At 44.5% G+C, this 13,424-nt stretch overlaps 1 protein-coding gene across 1 annotated transcript; it reads right to left on the reverse strand.

Moving 5' to 3' along the window:
• Positions 1 to 1,634: 1,634 nt before the first annotated feature.
• Positions 1,635 to 10,266, reverse strand: Rfk (riboflavin kinase). The gene is made up of 4 exons (XM_052712479.1): positions 9,925 to 10,266; positions 8,749 to 8,900; positions 4,734 to 4,836; positions 1,635 to 3,653 (listed from the first exon to the last, which is right to left on the reverse strand). The coding sequence occupies exons 1-4, from the start codon at positions 10,004 to 10,006 to the stop codon at positions 3,523 to 3,525; spliced, it is 468 nt and encodes a 155-aa protein (XP_052568439.1). The 5' UTR covers positions 10,007 to 10,266; the 3' UTR covers positions 1,635 to 3,522.
• Positions 10,267 to 13,424: the final 3,158 nt, after the last annotated feature.

Genomic DNA, 13,424 nt, shown 5'->3' on the forward strand with positions numbered 1-13,424 from the left:
TGTTTTGATCTACAGGCAACAGGAAGTGAACTGTTTATTCCACACTGGGCATAGCTTAAGCATATATGAGACCTCAAGGCCCACCCCCACAGTGACACATTTCCTCCAACAAAGCCACGCCTACTATAACAAGGCCACACCTCCTAATAGTGCCACTCCCTATGACCAAGCATTCAAACACACAAGTCTATGAGGGCCATACCTATTCAAACCACCACAGACCCTATCTGAAGACCATAATAGAGAGAAATAACATGTAAAGTTTTTGTCATTTGGAGCCATTTCTCCAGAATTTCCTGGGAGATTAAGGGTTCAAGAGGCTGGGGATGTAGCTCAATCAGTGGACTGCCTGTCAAGCATGCATGTGACTTGGGGTTTGACCTGAACCACAACAGCATATTTAGTAGAGTACATATTTACTGTAGTAGAGCACACATAATTCCAGCACTTGGGAGGCTGAGGCAGAATGACCTCAGTGAATTTCAAGTGAGCCTGGACTATACACACAGTAAAATTCTGTAACAAAAACAAAAGCAAAACAAAGAAAAAAAAACTCAAAAGTTCATCCTGTTTCCCAACTTTCTGAACACTCTCCAAGTACACAATTAACTTTGTTATTGTGTTGGATTTGGTGCTGGGATTGAAGCCAAGGCCTCACACTGTGAAGTACAGCCCCTACCACTGCACTATGCACTACTCACCCACCCCCACTTCCCTTTCTAAGATGAGGGTCTTACTATGCTCATCAGGCTGGTCTCCTCAAACTTCTGGGCTGAAGTGACCTTGTTTCAGCCTCCCCAGTGCTAAAGCTCCAGGAACATGCTACCATACCTGGCTTTCCCCAATTTTTATATAGCATGGCTATGCTGCCATTCTTATTTCTCTATACTCACTAGTCATTTCAAGTTCTAAGACTACCTGCCATCTATGGAAAACCTGTTCTCCATGTTTCTGACTCGTCTTATGATGGCATCTCCTTTGGCAGCACTGATCTGTGGCATAGCTCAGTCTCTAAAGGTGAAACTGATTCTCCTCCATTGGTCTCCCATCTGCTCCAAGTAAAGGGGGAATAGGAAAACAACAAAAATTTCATCAGGAAAGCAAAACTGTCCTCTTAACTTGCAAGCTACTGGTCCTTCCACATCCTTGTTACATAAGTGACAAGCTGCTAAGCCATCCCAGAAGAGTTGAGTGCTGAAATGGATTTGTATGTAGTGAACAGGCAAGAATGCCTCACATCAATGTGTGGTTGGTGGCACAAACCATGTTACAGAACTGTCTGAGGATTACAGAGGGAGTCAGATTTAAACTTTTCTGGTTCTTTTAACTCCTAATGCTACAGGCATTAAAGGGGAGGGGGAATCTTGGCCAGGTTTGATGCACATTTTAATCCCAGCACTCAGAAAGTAGAGACAGGCAGATCTCTGTACATTCAAGGCCAATCAGGGGTTGTCTCAAGAAAAAAGGGGAGGGGGGGGATTGACGGGGCTGGGGGAAAGGGACTGGGAGGTGGGGCTTGAAGGCCAGGCTCTCAGTCATGTAGGCACCACTACTTGATCTACTTAGGATCAATAAACACATCTTAAAGTAACAACCAGCCAGTAAATTTGAAACAGGTAAGACTGAAGCTGAGAAAGAGGAAAAAAGTGACACGTAGTCAAAATTTATTCCAAGGCCTAAAAACGTTCAGACTAATCCAAATGGTACTAGAATTTCTTATAACACATCAACAATACAGAAGTCCAGAGAATTGACTAATCTCTAAACCACACACTGTACAATTCCAAAGCAACGACTGTTTAACAAAATGTGAGATGACATTAGCAATGAACTGTCATACACTTATGAAACATAACAGCGAGCTAGTATTACAAAAAAATCACAGATGTACTCTTGTACTTTCCATGTTAGTTTTTCACTTTGCTTCATAAATCCACTGATAATTAAGGCTTCTTTTAAGTATAGAATTTCCAACATCCAAAATTCTATTTTCAAGGCTAGGGATGTAGCTCAGTGGTAGAGCACTTGCCTAGTATTCCTAAGGCTGAGTGAGTTCCATCTCTCACCACAACCCACATGCATGCGCCACATGTGTGTGGTGATTGCCTTCATACTTTAATGTGTACCCTTCCCACCAGCAAAACTGTTGCCATATAGCAAACAATGATTCAATGTGCTGATGGGCACAAAGTGATCTGTAATCCAACTTTAAAGAACTCAAGCCACCACAAGTTAGAGTAAGAGGGAAACTGGGAGATATGAAGATATTTAGCTAAACCTCCTCCATTTCTGAAACTACAAGGACTCTTTAGGTGAGCATTAAATTATACTTAAGTAGCTGTTCATACAGAGCTACACAGACATAATTTTCTTTGAAAACATAGGACTACACTTTGTAAAAAAAATACTTGTACATCATCATTTAATTATTAGTTACCCTAAGGAGAAGACAAATATTTTGTGTTCTTTTAGGAAACTGTTACAACCAAGCTTTGTGGTGCATTCCTTTAATCCCAGTACAGAGAGAGGTGGATCTCTAGGAGTCGTCTGAAGTCAGCCAGAGCTACATAATGGAAGCCTGTCTCAAAAGGAGAGAAAATTTTACACACACACACGGTTGTGTTCATTTCAATCCCAAGGAAGCCTACAAATGAAGTTGGGTTTTCTCCTAAAAATGCAATGCATATATGCACCTGACCACCATTCACACAGTAATGAATGGAATGGTGTACACATACAAGCAATCTCTGAAGCACACGGCTGTAGGATATTCCAAATGCGAATAACATCAATCACTTATGGGGGAAAAAATGAACCGAAGTCAGAAAAAACAACAACAACAACAAAAAAAAAAACCTTAAAGAGCAAGGCCATCTACTCTTTAAAAAGACATTTTAACAACACAAAAGCAAGTCATTGTATGACTTAAAGAGAAAAGGGGGCTGGAGTCTAATTCAGTGTTGTTCCTGCCTATGAGGCCCTGTGCAGTCTTCAGTACTGTGTAGAAAAGCGAACGCCCTGATGTGGGACAATCAGGCCACTTCAAGCTGAAGCAGCTCTACACAGGCACTGGGACACTCAAATGAAGTGACTCAAAGCTCACAAGTCTGTAGGTCTGTAAAAATATAATAATACACAAAATAATAAAAATACACTGTAGACTTTCCTCCCCGGGTAAGTTCCGTGTTGGATTTCCTGGGAAAAGAAGCCCCATTCATTCATTCAGCAGCGCCAGCACACATGGTTACGAGAACCGCAGCCAGTCTTCACTCCCCCAGTGACACTCAGACTTTATTTCCACTATAAGACACTAGCTTTCTAGTGCTACATTGTAATCAACATTTTACATTTAAAAAGTCTTGATTTTTGAATGAATCTTTCAGTACTACATAACATGATGGAGCTAATAGCTGAAGAACACTTGATAGCTACAGACAAAGGTTCGATTTAAAATATGATGAAGGTGAGACTGTATCACAAGCTAGAGACACCACAGTGAGTGGACAGATAAGGTTCTTTTCATCAGTGGCCATTCATAATTTTGCCTTTAGAAACTTTGAAGAAATTGTCATCTTTGAGTTTCAAATGTTCTGGTAAATCCAGTTGCTTTTTAGCTTCTTCAATATCACCTTGAATCGCTGAAATGAGTGACTCTGGAAGAAAAAAAGAAAAACTGCTAGTAATACATGTGACTACTCTGGCTCAGCCCCTCCCCCAAATGCACAGGCTAGCCACCCTTCCCCACAGCCCTGGCAAGTGACAGGGGCTCAACCAATATCAGTACCCTGTCTTTCTCTAGGAAAGTCCGTGCAACATAAAGTGTCCTCTTGGAAAGAAACCCTTCCCATCACAGGGTGAGCTTCTCTCTACACCAACAGGCACTCGGTGACACTGGAAGCAAATCTCCTAATTACTGTTTCTTTCTTTTTGTTTTTAATATTTATTGTTATTTTATGTGTATTGGTGTTTTGCCTGTATGTATGTCTGTGTGAAGGTGTCAGATCTTGGAGTTACAGACAGTTGTGACCTGCCATGTGGGTGCTGGGAATTGAACCTCGGTCCTCTGGAAGTGTTCTTAACCTCTGACCCATCTCTCCAACCCCCTAATTACTCTTTCTTACACTTCCAGCACCTACTGCCCGGCCAGTCTTGCAGGCTCAGATGCCAGGTGTCATCATTTGCTAGCTAACTGCTATGACTTGGGTATGCCTTGTAATTCATGTACTAAACAGTCCCCAAGGCTAAAAGTATTTGGAAGTGGAAACGCTGGAAAGTGACTGGGCCTTGGGGGCTGAATGGATTCAGGAGTACCCAGGGACACACCCAGGGAGTGGCTGTGACAGAAGAACGAGCTCTTCCTAGCCCTCTTCTGTCCCACCCTGCAATGCCCACCCACTGAGGCAGTAAGAAGGCCCTCACCAGATACTGCCCACATGCCTGTGCCACTCCTGACTCCAGCTTCCAGAACTATGCACCAAATAAACAGCTGGTACTCAGTCAGACCAACAGAAAACAGACTAAGGCAAACTACCTAATCTCTGTGTATCAATTTCCTTATCAATGAGATGGGCATAGCAACACATCATATGGCTACTGTGGGTGACAAAGGGATTAACTTGCATATGATACTTATAATAGTGCATAACATGCATTAAATGCTCAAATATATGTCCTGTCATCATGACCACGTAGTAGCAGCCATAAGAGTAGTGAAGATTATTATAAATTCTTACCTAAAGAATCAAAGTTCTTCTCTGGTCTGAGGTAGCCAACAATGGCCACGTTGAGAATTTCTCCATAGAAGTCCTCTTTGAAGGTATGTATGATGTGGGTTTCCTACAAACAAAAAGTGTTGAAAAGATTACCATGGTGTGTGGGGTGGGGGGTGGCGCTGTAGAGATGGCTCAACAACCAGCTAAAAGCAGGAGCTCCTCTTCCAGAGGACCTAGGCTTGACTCCTAGGATCCAGAGGATGGCTCATAACTGTATGTAACTCAATTTCCAGGAGATCCAACTTCCTCTTCTGGCCTCCTCTGACACCAGGCATGTACGCAGTGCACTTATATACATGCAGGCAAAACATTTATATGCATAAAATAAAATAAATGAACTTAGTCAGGCAGTGGTGGTCATGCCTTTAATCCCAGCACTTGGGAGACAGAGGCATGTGAATCTGAGTATGAGCCAGCCTGATCTACATACAGAGTTCCAGGACAGCCAGGGCTACACAGAAAAACCCTGTCTCCAAAAAAACAAAACAAAACAAAACAAAACAAACAAAAAACAATAAGTAAATAAATTTTTGTTGTTTTTTCAAGACACAGTTTCTCTGTTACAGCTCTGGCTGGCCTCGAACTCACATAGATCCACCTCCCTCTGCCTCACAGTGCTGGGATTAAAGGCGTGCCCCACCTCCACCCAGAGAAAACCCAGTTTTAAAAAATAAAAACCTACAGCTCAACCTCTTTTTCTCCAGGCATGGTCCTCTTTTCCCTTCCCCTGTTGGGGATCAAACCTGCAGCCTTTCATTCACTGGGTAAGCCCTCCACTACCATGCTGTTCTCTCTTTCCAGGCAGTCTTGGCTACAGCCCAGGGTAGCTGTGAGCTCCTCTGGGTTCTGCCTCCTGGGGACTGAGATTGCAAGCCTGTGACTCCAGGCTGCTCAGAGCCTGAGATAGCTAACGGAGGAGCCTCAGCTGCTGCACTGTTTCCCCAATTTAGAGAGAAGGACTTGGCACACATTCTCTTTTATATCCACATTTCAAAAAGACTCTTAAAAATAAGAGCAACAGAAAAACTAATGAGCTATTCTCACAGTTGATATGGTAACACCAAAAGCATTGGAGAAAATCCTGGAAACAGAGCTGGAGAAACAAGTGGTGCAGGCCTGTAATTCCAGCTTCCTGGGGAGGCTGTGACGTGAGGATCTTGCCTGCCTGGGGTACAGAGCAAATGCAAGGCCAGCCTGGGCAACTTAGTGAAGCCATCCCAAATAAAACAAAAAGGGGGCGGGGCGGGGCGGGGCATGGGATACAGCTCAGCGGTGAGGACTTGTGAGACATGGGCAGGGTCTCAGGCTCAGTAGGGGAAGAGGTACATAGGCCAATGCTATGGAAATTCAGACATCGGGGTAAGGGCTCAAGGACAGGCAATGGCTCCTGCTAATTCCAGCACTCCAGCGATGACGCAACATTACTGAGTCAGATCACACTAAGCGACAGAGAGCCTCTCTCAAAAACAGGTGCGGCAAGTGTTGTGACGGCTTAGCGGGTAAAGGTGGTTGGCACCAATCTAGAAGACCTGAGTTTGCTCTCCACTGAGATTATTAAAAACACTAGCTATAGAAGAAAGTGATGACCTGGGCTATACTAAAATTAATAGGACAACACTATTTTATTAGGGCAAAAGACTTTCATGGATGGCTGTTACTGGTAAGTAACAATATTACAAATAAACAGCCTGTCCTGAACTGCATGAGCATCTTGAGAGTGGGTAACTGAGTTTTTCCTATCAGAATTCTAGGCAATCCAGAAACGGCTTGATAATGCTTACAGCCTCTCCTCCCTGTTCCTTTTACTCCCCAAGAAAAGAAAAGCATGTGCGTGTCCTCTTATCAATTCTTATCTCTCCAACAATTATCACCCCACCAAAAAATCAGCACAGCCCAAACCCATAGGGAGTTCAAGGTCATTACTGTCTATAAAAGCAGTTCTCAACCTGTAGGTTGAAACCCCCTTGGCAACCTTCTATCTCCAAAAATATTTACATTATGATTCATAAGAGTAGAGAAATTACAGCTACAAAGCAGCAACGAAAATAATTTTATGGTTGGGGTCACCACAGCATGGGGAACTGTATCAAAAGGTTGCAGTATTAGCAAGGTTGAGAACCACTGATCTATTACATCAGCACTTAGCTCTGTGATTCTTGGTGACACACTTCTCTCTTATTACTCCTCAGAGTTAAAAATTCAGCATGCTGGCACAGGCCTAGCACCCTGGCACTCAGGAGTCAGAGACAGAGGATGGCTTGTGAGTTCAAGGTCAGCCAGGGTTACATAGCAAGACTGTGCCTCAAAATAAAATTCTTCCACTATTTTTTCATTTGATCTACAAAAGATTAACCCAAATCCAACAAGTATGTAAGCTGTGGGGAAAAGTAGGGCAGAAAGAAAAAAAGAAAAGGACTATACCCTCAAGGTGATTTTAGAGAGAGAGGCTAGGAGGGTAGCTAAGCAGAACACTGGCCTAGTATGTTATGGCCTTGGATATGATTCCCAGGGACGTTTAAACAAAGAGAGAGAGAACAGGAATGAAGTTAAAACACACTCAGTAAGCAATTGTCTAAAGGCAATCAAGCAAGCAAACTCTGAATAAAATACTGTGGCAAAGACCAATTTTATGAAATGCTTTTTAAAGAATCTCACTTGTAAGCCTGTTTTATGGCCCACACCTGTAATCTTAACACTTAGAAGGCCGAGGCATGAGTATTTTGGGGTCCTGGGCTATCTGGTGAGTTCCAGACCAATCTGGGCTACACAGGAAGACCCCGTCTTAAACAAAACAGCTGGGCGTGATTGCGCATGCCTTAATCCCAGCACTAGAGAGGCAGGGGCTGTTGGCTGAATCTCGGAGTTCCAGGCCAGGTAGGTTTACACAGCAAGACCCTGTCTCAAAAACCAGTAATACTTCATTTTTATTTCTGGTAAATATAAATTCATGAACAATTACAAAAACACTGTGATAGCCCACATCTGTCATCCAGCACTAGGAAGGCTGAGCAGGAAGACTAGTTTTCCTGTTTCGAAAAGAAAATGGCCTAATAAAACAGGTAATATTGAGAGAAAAGAAATGCCCACTTACAGAACATACTGAAAACAAAGAGCATTACAATGGAAATCCTTCCTTACCAGAAATTACTTTTTTTTGAGATAGGGTCTCAAAAAAAATCCAGGCTATATTTGTCATCCTCCTGCATCAGTGTCTAAGTGTTAGGATTATAGGAATGTCCAATAGTGTGGTTGCAGCAGTTACTTTCAATTTTTAATGGAGGGCTGGGGTCACAGCTCAGCAGTTAAGAGCATGTAAGGACCTGAGTTTGGTTCCCAGCACCAGCGTTGGCCAGCTGCATGGATCCAACTTCCTTTTCTGGCCTCCATGGGAACCTGGTCCATGTGCGTATCCATACAGACACAGACACAGAATTAAAAATAAGATATTTAATTTAAATGGATTACACATGTCAACCAAAAAGCAGAGAGGTTAGTAGAGAATTATTACAAAAACCTGATCCAACTTTATACCTGTATGGGGAGACTCACTTTGTTCAAAGGTAACAGAGAACAAAAACATGTAGAAAAATAAAATATCCACTTAAATAAAAGTAAATAAATGCTTGGGGTGAAGTAGGAATGAAGTGGAAATGTAGGACAGCATCCAGTCCAGGCCGATCTTTTTGTTTTGTTGTTGTTTTGAGACAGGGTCTCTATGTAGTCTTAGCTCCCTGGAATTCACTACATAGGCCAGTCTGTCTGCCTTGAACTCAGAGATCCGCCTCCCTCCACCTCCCAAGAGCTTCGATTAAAGGTGTGTGACACCACACCCAGTCACCCAGGCTTTCTTGAACTCATGACCCGTCAGTCTCAACCTGAGGGGTAAAGTATCACCATGTCTGATACTTTACTCTAAACCCTTCAAGTATGCTGAGGAATTCTGTGTGCATTTAACAGAGCAAAATGTGACTCTTACCATGGACTTTTTCACATTCTTGTAGTATGGGTTCCATCCTATGCTCACCACCATTTTATGGACATCTCCACTCCCGACACTGGCCCAACCATAATAAATGCCAGTGGACACATCAGCTGGAAGATTGTCTACTACTTGTTCAGGAAAATTGGCTAAACAGAAGTAAAAAGATACTCAGTTACAATTTTCATATTAACTATTGATTAAAATCACATTAAAAGGTTAGTCTGAATCTTTACACTCTGACTTCCAGGATCTTTTCTAAGACTCCCAATCCAACCCTCCATATTCTGGCTTGGATTTTTTTCTCTTCAGACGCACAGGTTAGGAATGAGACACAAGGCAAGTGTATGACTGACTATCTCAAAAAAAAAAAAAAAAAGAAAAAAGAAAGAAACCGAGCCAGGCGGTGGTGGCGCACGCCTTTAATCCCAGCACTCAGGAGGCAGAGCCAGGCAGATCTCTGAATTCGAGGCCAGCCTGGCCTACAGAGCGAGATCCAGGATAGGCACCAAAACTACACAAAGAAACCCTATCTCAAAAAACCAAAAAACACCAAACAAACAAACCTACATGAAAATGTCCAAGTGGAAAGAAAGAGATAAAATAAACGGATAAACGGGGAGGTTCATCGGAGATTACCCAAGATTACCCATATCTCTAGTCCCACTCAGGAGGCTAGGAGAACTCTCCTGAGCTCGTGAAGTAGGCGGCAGCCTGGGAAACCCCGGTCTGTTAGAATTAAAACAAACAGAAAGCCCCCGCTCTTACCTAGTAACGCTAAGCAGGCTGAGTCACTTCAAAAGATTCTTAGCTTCAAAATACACAAACCCAAATCTCAAATTCAAAGATTGATTCAATGGGTCAAGAAACAGCCCAGGTGTCATCTTTTAAGGACGGGCAGTCAAGTCTTGACTACTAAAACTTACGTAGTCAGACCAAATAAACGTTGGCTCTCGTAGAACTACCCGTGTTGTCATTGATCACTACACAGTAACATCTGAAGAGAATAGAACTTTCAACAGCTTGAGAGTTCGGCCAATCCAACCTGCAGTACCTTCCCGGACCGGGCTCCGCAAGCTCGGCTTTCAGTGGCAGGAGTGCGGCTACCCGACCCCCTGCCCCACGGCCCGGAGCTCCACGGCCCGGAGCTCCACGGCCCCGCGACGCGCTCACCTGTGGGGATGCCCAGCTGCTTGGAGCCGCGGCCGAAGCCGCGCACCACCTGACCGCGGCAGAAGAACGGCAGGCTCCTCATGACGCCGACCTCGGAGGATGCGGGCTGCTGCTCGCTCCGCGCCTGCGGCGGAGCCGCCGTGAGTGCGGCACCCGGGCCCGGGCCAGCCGGGGACCCCGCAGGAGCTGGGCTGGCGGAGCGGGACACCCACCGCTTACCGTTGCCTGCCGGCAGAGCAGCCTCCAGCCGCCAGAATTCGGCGAACGCTCAGCCGGAACTACGACAACCGCGGTGAACGCACAAGTCTGCGGCCCAGGCGACGAACCTGGCCGGCTTCCGTAGCTCCCCCGCGGTAGCCCCGCCCCCGCCGCTGCGGCCCCGCCCCGAGTCCTCGCCCCGCCCCGCCCCGCCCCGCTTCGTTGTGGCCGCGCCCCCTCTCCTCCCTGGTCCAGCCCCTGTGGCTTAGGCCCCGCCCAGCGCACTCGCCCCTCCCAGCGTCGTCGTGGCCCCGCCCCAGCCGCTAGCCCTTCGTCCCTGGTCCAGCCCCTGAAGTTGAGGCTCCGCCCACGCTGTTGTGGCCCCGCCCTTGCCCGTCGCCCAGCCTCTAATTGCTGCTTTTTCAGCTTTTTCAGACTGGGCTATGCTGAAATAAGCGTTGCTCACAGAATAGTTTCAGTTGTTCTATTTTTCTGCCACAAATTTGTATAAAATTCTGCCCGGTCTTTGCATCTGCTTTCTTTTCCCTTACTTGTATGTAACTCTGAGAATGTTTAGCTGATGTTAAGAATGTTTTTCTCTATATTGGTACAAAGATGACTTTTTTTAGTAAAGTTTCATTTCCTTGACGCTGGTATACTAACACAAAACAAGTATTTGTAACTAATTGTGACCATCAATTGAGAAAACTCACTACCTTCGGACCAGCCTAAAACAAGTATTTGTGGAAAGATCAAAGCACATTGCAAGGTGCTAGGGAATTAAGGAAACTAACTCTAACCCCAGGCCGCATGGGAAGCTGACACAGTAAACAGTCTAATAGAAGTCTTCAGAAAAGTTTAAAAGACTGACTCTGAGTTTATCATTGTAGCCCTGGATAATCCAGAATTTGAATACAGACCCTGTGACCTTGAATAGCTGATGTATGAAACTACCTCCCAAGTGCTGGGATTAAAGGCAAGCACCACCACCACCGCCGGGCTTATTTTTAAAAAATAAAATAGGGTGTGATGGCCCATGCCTTTAGTCCCAGCACTTCGGAGGCAGAGGCAGGTGAATCTCTGAGCTCAAGGCTAGCCTGGTCTACAGAGTGCCTGGACAGCCAGGGCTATGCAGAGAAACCCTGCTTTGGAAGAGAAAAAGAAAGAAAATATATAATGCTAAGTATGTACCATACTATCTCATCTAATCATTACATCATCGTTGGAGAAAGCATTCATTGAAATTTAAAAAGAAAGCAAGTCTGAGAATTTCTAAGAGGAAACCGTCAAGTCCTCCACTCCTCCACCCCTCACCTTTGCCCCCCCCCCCCCTTTTCTTTCTAAGGCAAGTTTTTGGCTGTGTAGCTCTGACTGACCTGAACTTGTTATTTAGACCAAACTGGCCTTGAACTCATAGAGGTCTGCCTGCCTCTACCCACCAAATGCTGAAATTAATGGCATGTGCCACCACACCCAGCAAGGTCCATTTTCAAGTTGCTATTGACATGTGTTCCTATGGAGAGTTACTGTATATTAATGTAGGTATGGAAGAGAAAATTATGCTGGGTGGTGGTAGCACATGCCTTTAATCCCAGCACTTGGGAGGCAGAGGCAGGTGGAACTCTGTGAGTTCAAGGCCAGCCTGGTCTACAAAGTGAGAGCCAGGACAGCCAGGACAGACTGTTACACAGAGAAACCCTGTCTCAGAAAAAAAAAAAAATTATGAACCTTTCCATCGCATCTAGGTAGCCTTCCAAGGCTCCCTTTTACTCAAGAATGAAGTTGCCCTTCAGGGTTCTAAGTGTGTTCAATGCTTTAGGTAAAAATCAAATCTGAATCCATCAATGTCACTTCAAAATGGGGGCAGGGAGAGGGAATGCTCGCAGGTACTCAGATGTGTAGGTCATGTGATTTATTATTTTTCACACTCATTAATAGTGTTCCACGGCATTTGGTTCAAGAGATACATGACTGAGCCTCCTTGGTTACCATCTCTTTTGCAAATCCAGAGTTGGGAGAGAGAATATGTTTGTCATGTTGTCAAGTTTAGTGCTTTGAAACACGAAAATATCCCAAATATTCCTATTTCCCCTTCTGAATTAGACTTGCAGCACCCAGCTGGCCTCTGCCTGCGGAGAAGGATACCCTCCTCTGACTGAGTTGTCTCTTCAGGAAGAAAGGTCACAGTAACAGTTAACCGGGAAGTGAAGGGAAGGATAGTAGATGAAGGAAAGGTACTATCTGTTAGTTATTTGGGGGCGCTCTTACCCTGCAAGGAAATGTCACGAAACACGACAGAATCCACTAACAAGAGTTTTATTCAGATAAGAGAGAGAGAGAGAGAGACAGGCCTGCGGAAAGACACGTGCATAAAGAGGGAAGCCTGGAATATGGCGCCAGCTTATAAAGGCTGGGTCGCGTATGCGTACACAGGCTCATGTGGCTACTCCACGCATGAGCATAGATCACATGGTTGTGCTGCGCGCTTTACACAACCATGCAAAGCCATGGGGTCCTGGTCACAAGAGACATTTTGACCGGGAAATGGCTATTTTGACCTGTAACTGGCTAGGCGGAAGTGTCTAGGTCCGCCGGACATGCCCAACCGTGGGGGCATGTTGTGAATCTATCACCATCAATGAACAATTTCAAATTAATCTAAAGAATGTTTTCATATTAAGAAAAAAGCATACCAATTTTTAAAAAATAGGAAAAAATCTAGGCCGGGCTGAACTGTGCATGCTTTTAACTCCAGCACTCAGGGTTTGGGGCCAGCCTGATCTACGTAGAGAGTTCCAGGTTAGCCAAGGCTACATGGCGAGAACTTGTCTCAAAAATAAATAAACAAATAAAAAGATAAGGAGACAACACTATACACCCATCGAAATGGCTAATCTCCAACATGCTGATAATATTGACTACCAGGATGTGAATGGAAGGTTCTCTCTCTCACCCATTGCTGATGGCAATACAAAATGGGGTAGCCGGTTCCAAAGGCTCTTGGCAATTTATAAAACTAAACAGACTTTTTCCAGAAAGTTCAGCAGTTAAGTCAGATGTGGTGGCACGTGGCTGTACTCCTAGAACATAGGAGGCTGTGATGGAAGAATCTCATGATGCAGGCTAGCCTTTGAGAGCACACCTAGAAAATGCTGCCTTTGACAGCAGACATAAAATCCTCCAAGAAGCCTTAGTATCAAAAAACACAAAATGTTTTATTGTATTATGTAAATATATTTTGAGGTTCAAAGTTACAGGATTTACTTTGGGCAGTGCAGATTGACTCAGTGAGAGCACATTAA

This window comes from Peromyscus californicus, unplaced genomic scaffold (assembly GCF_007827085.1).
Source record: "Peromyscus californicus insignis strain IS unplaced genomic scaffold, ASM782708v3 Scaffold_4__1_contigs__length_199733344, whole genome shotgun sequence".
Taxonomy (NCBI): domain Eukaryota; kingdom Metazoa; phylum Chordata; class Mammalia; order Rodentia; family Cricetidae; genus Peromyscus; species Peromyscus californicus.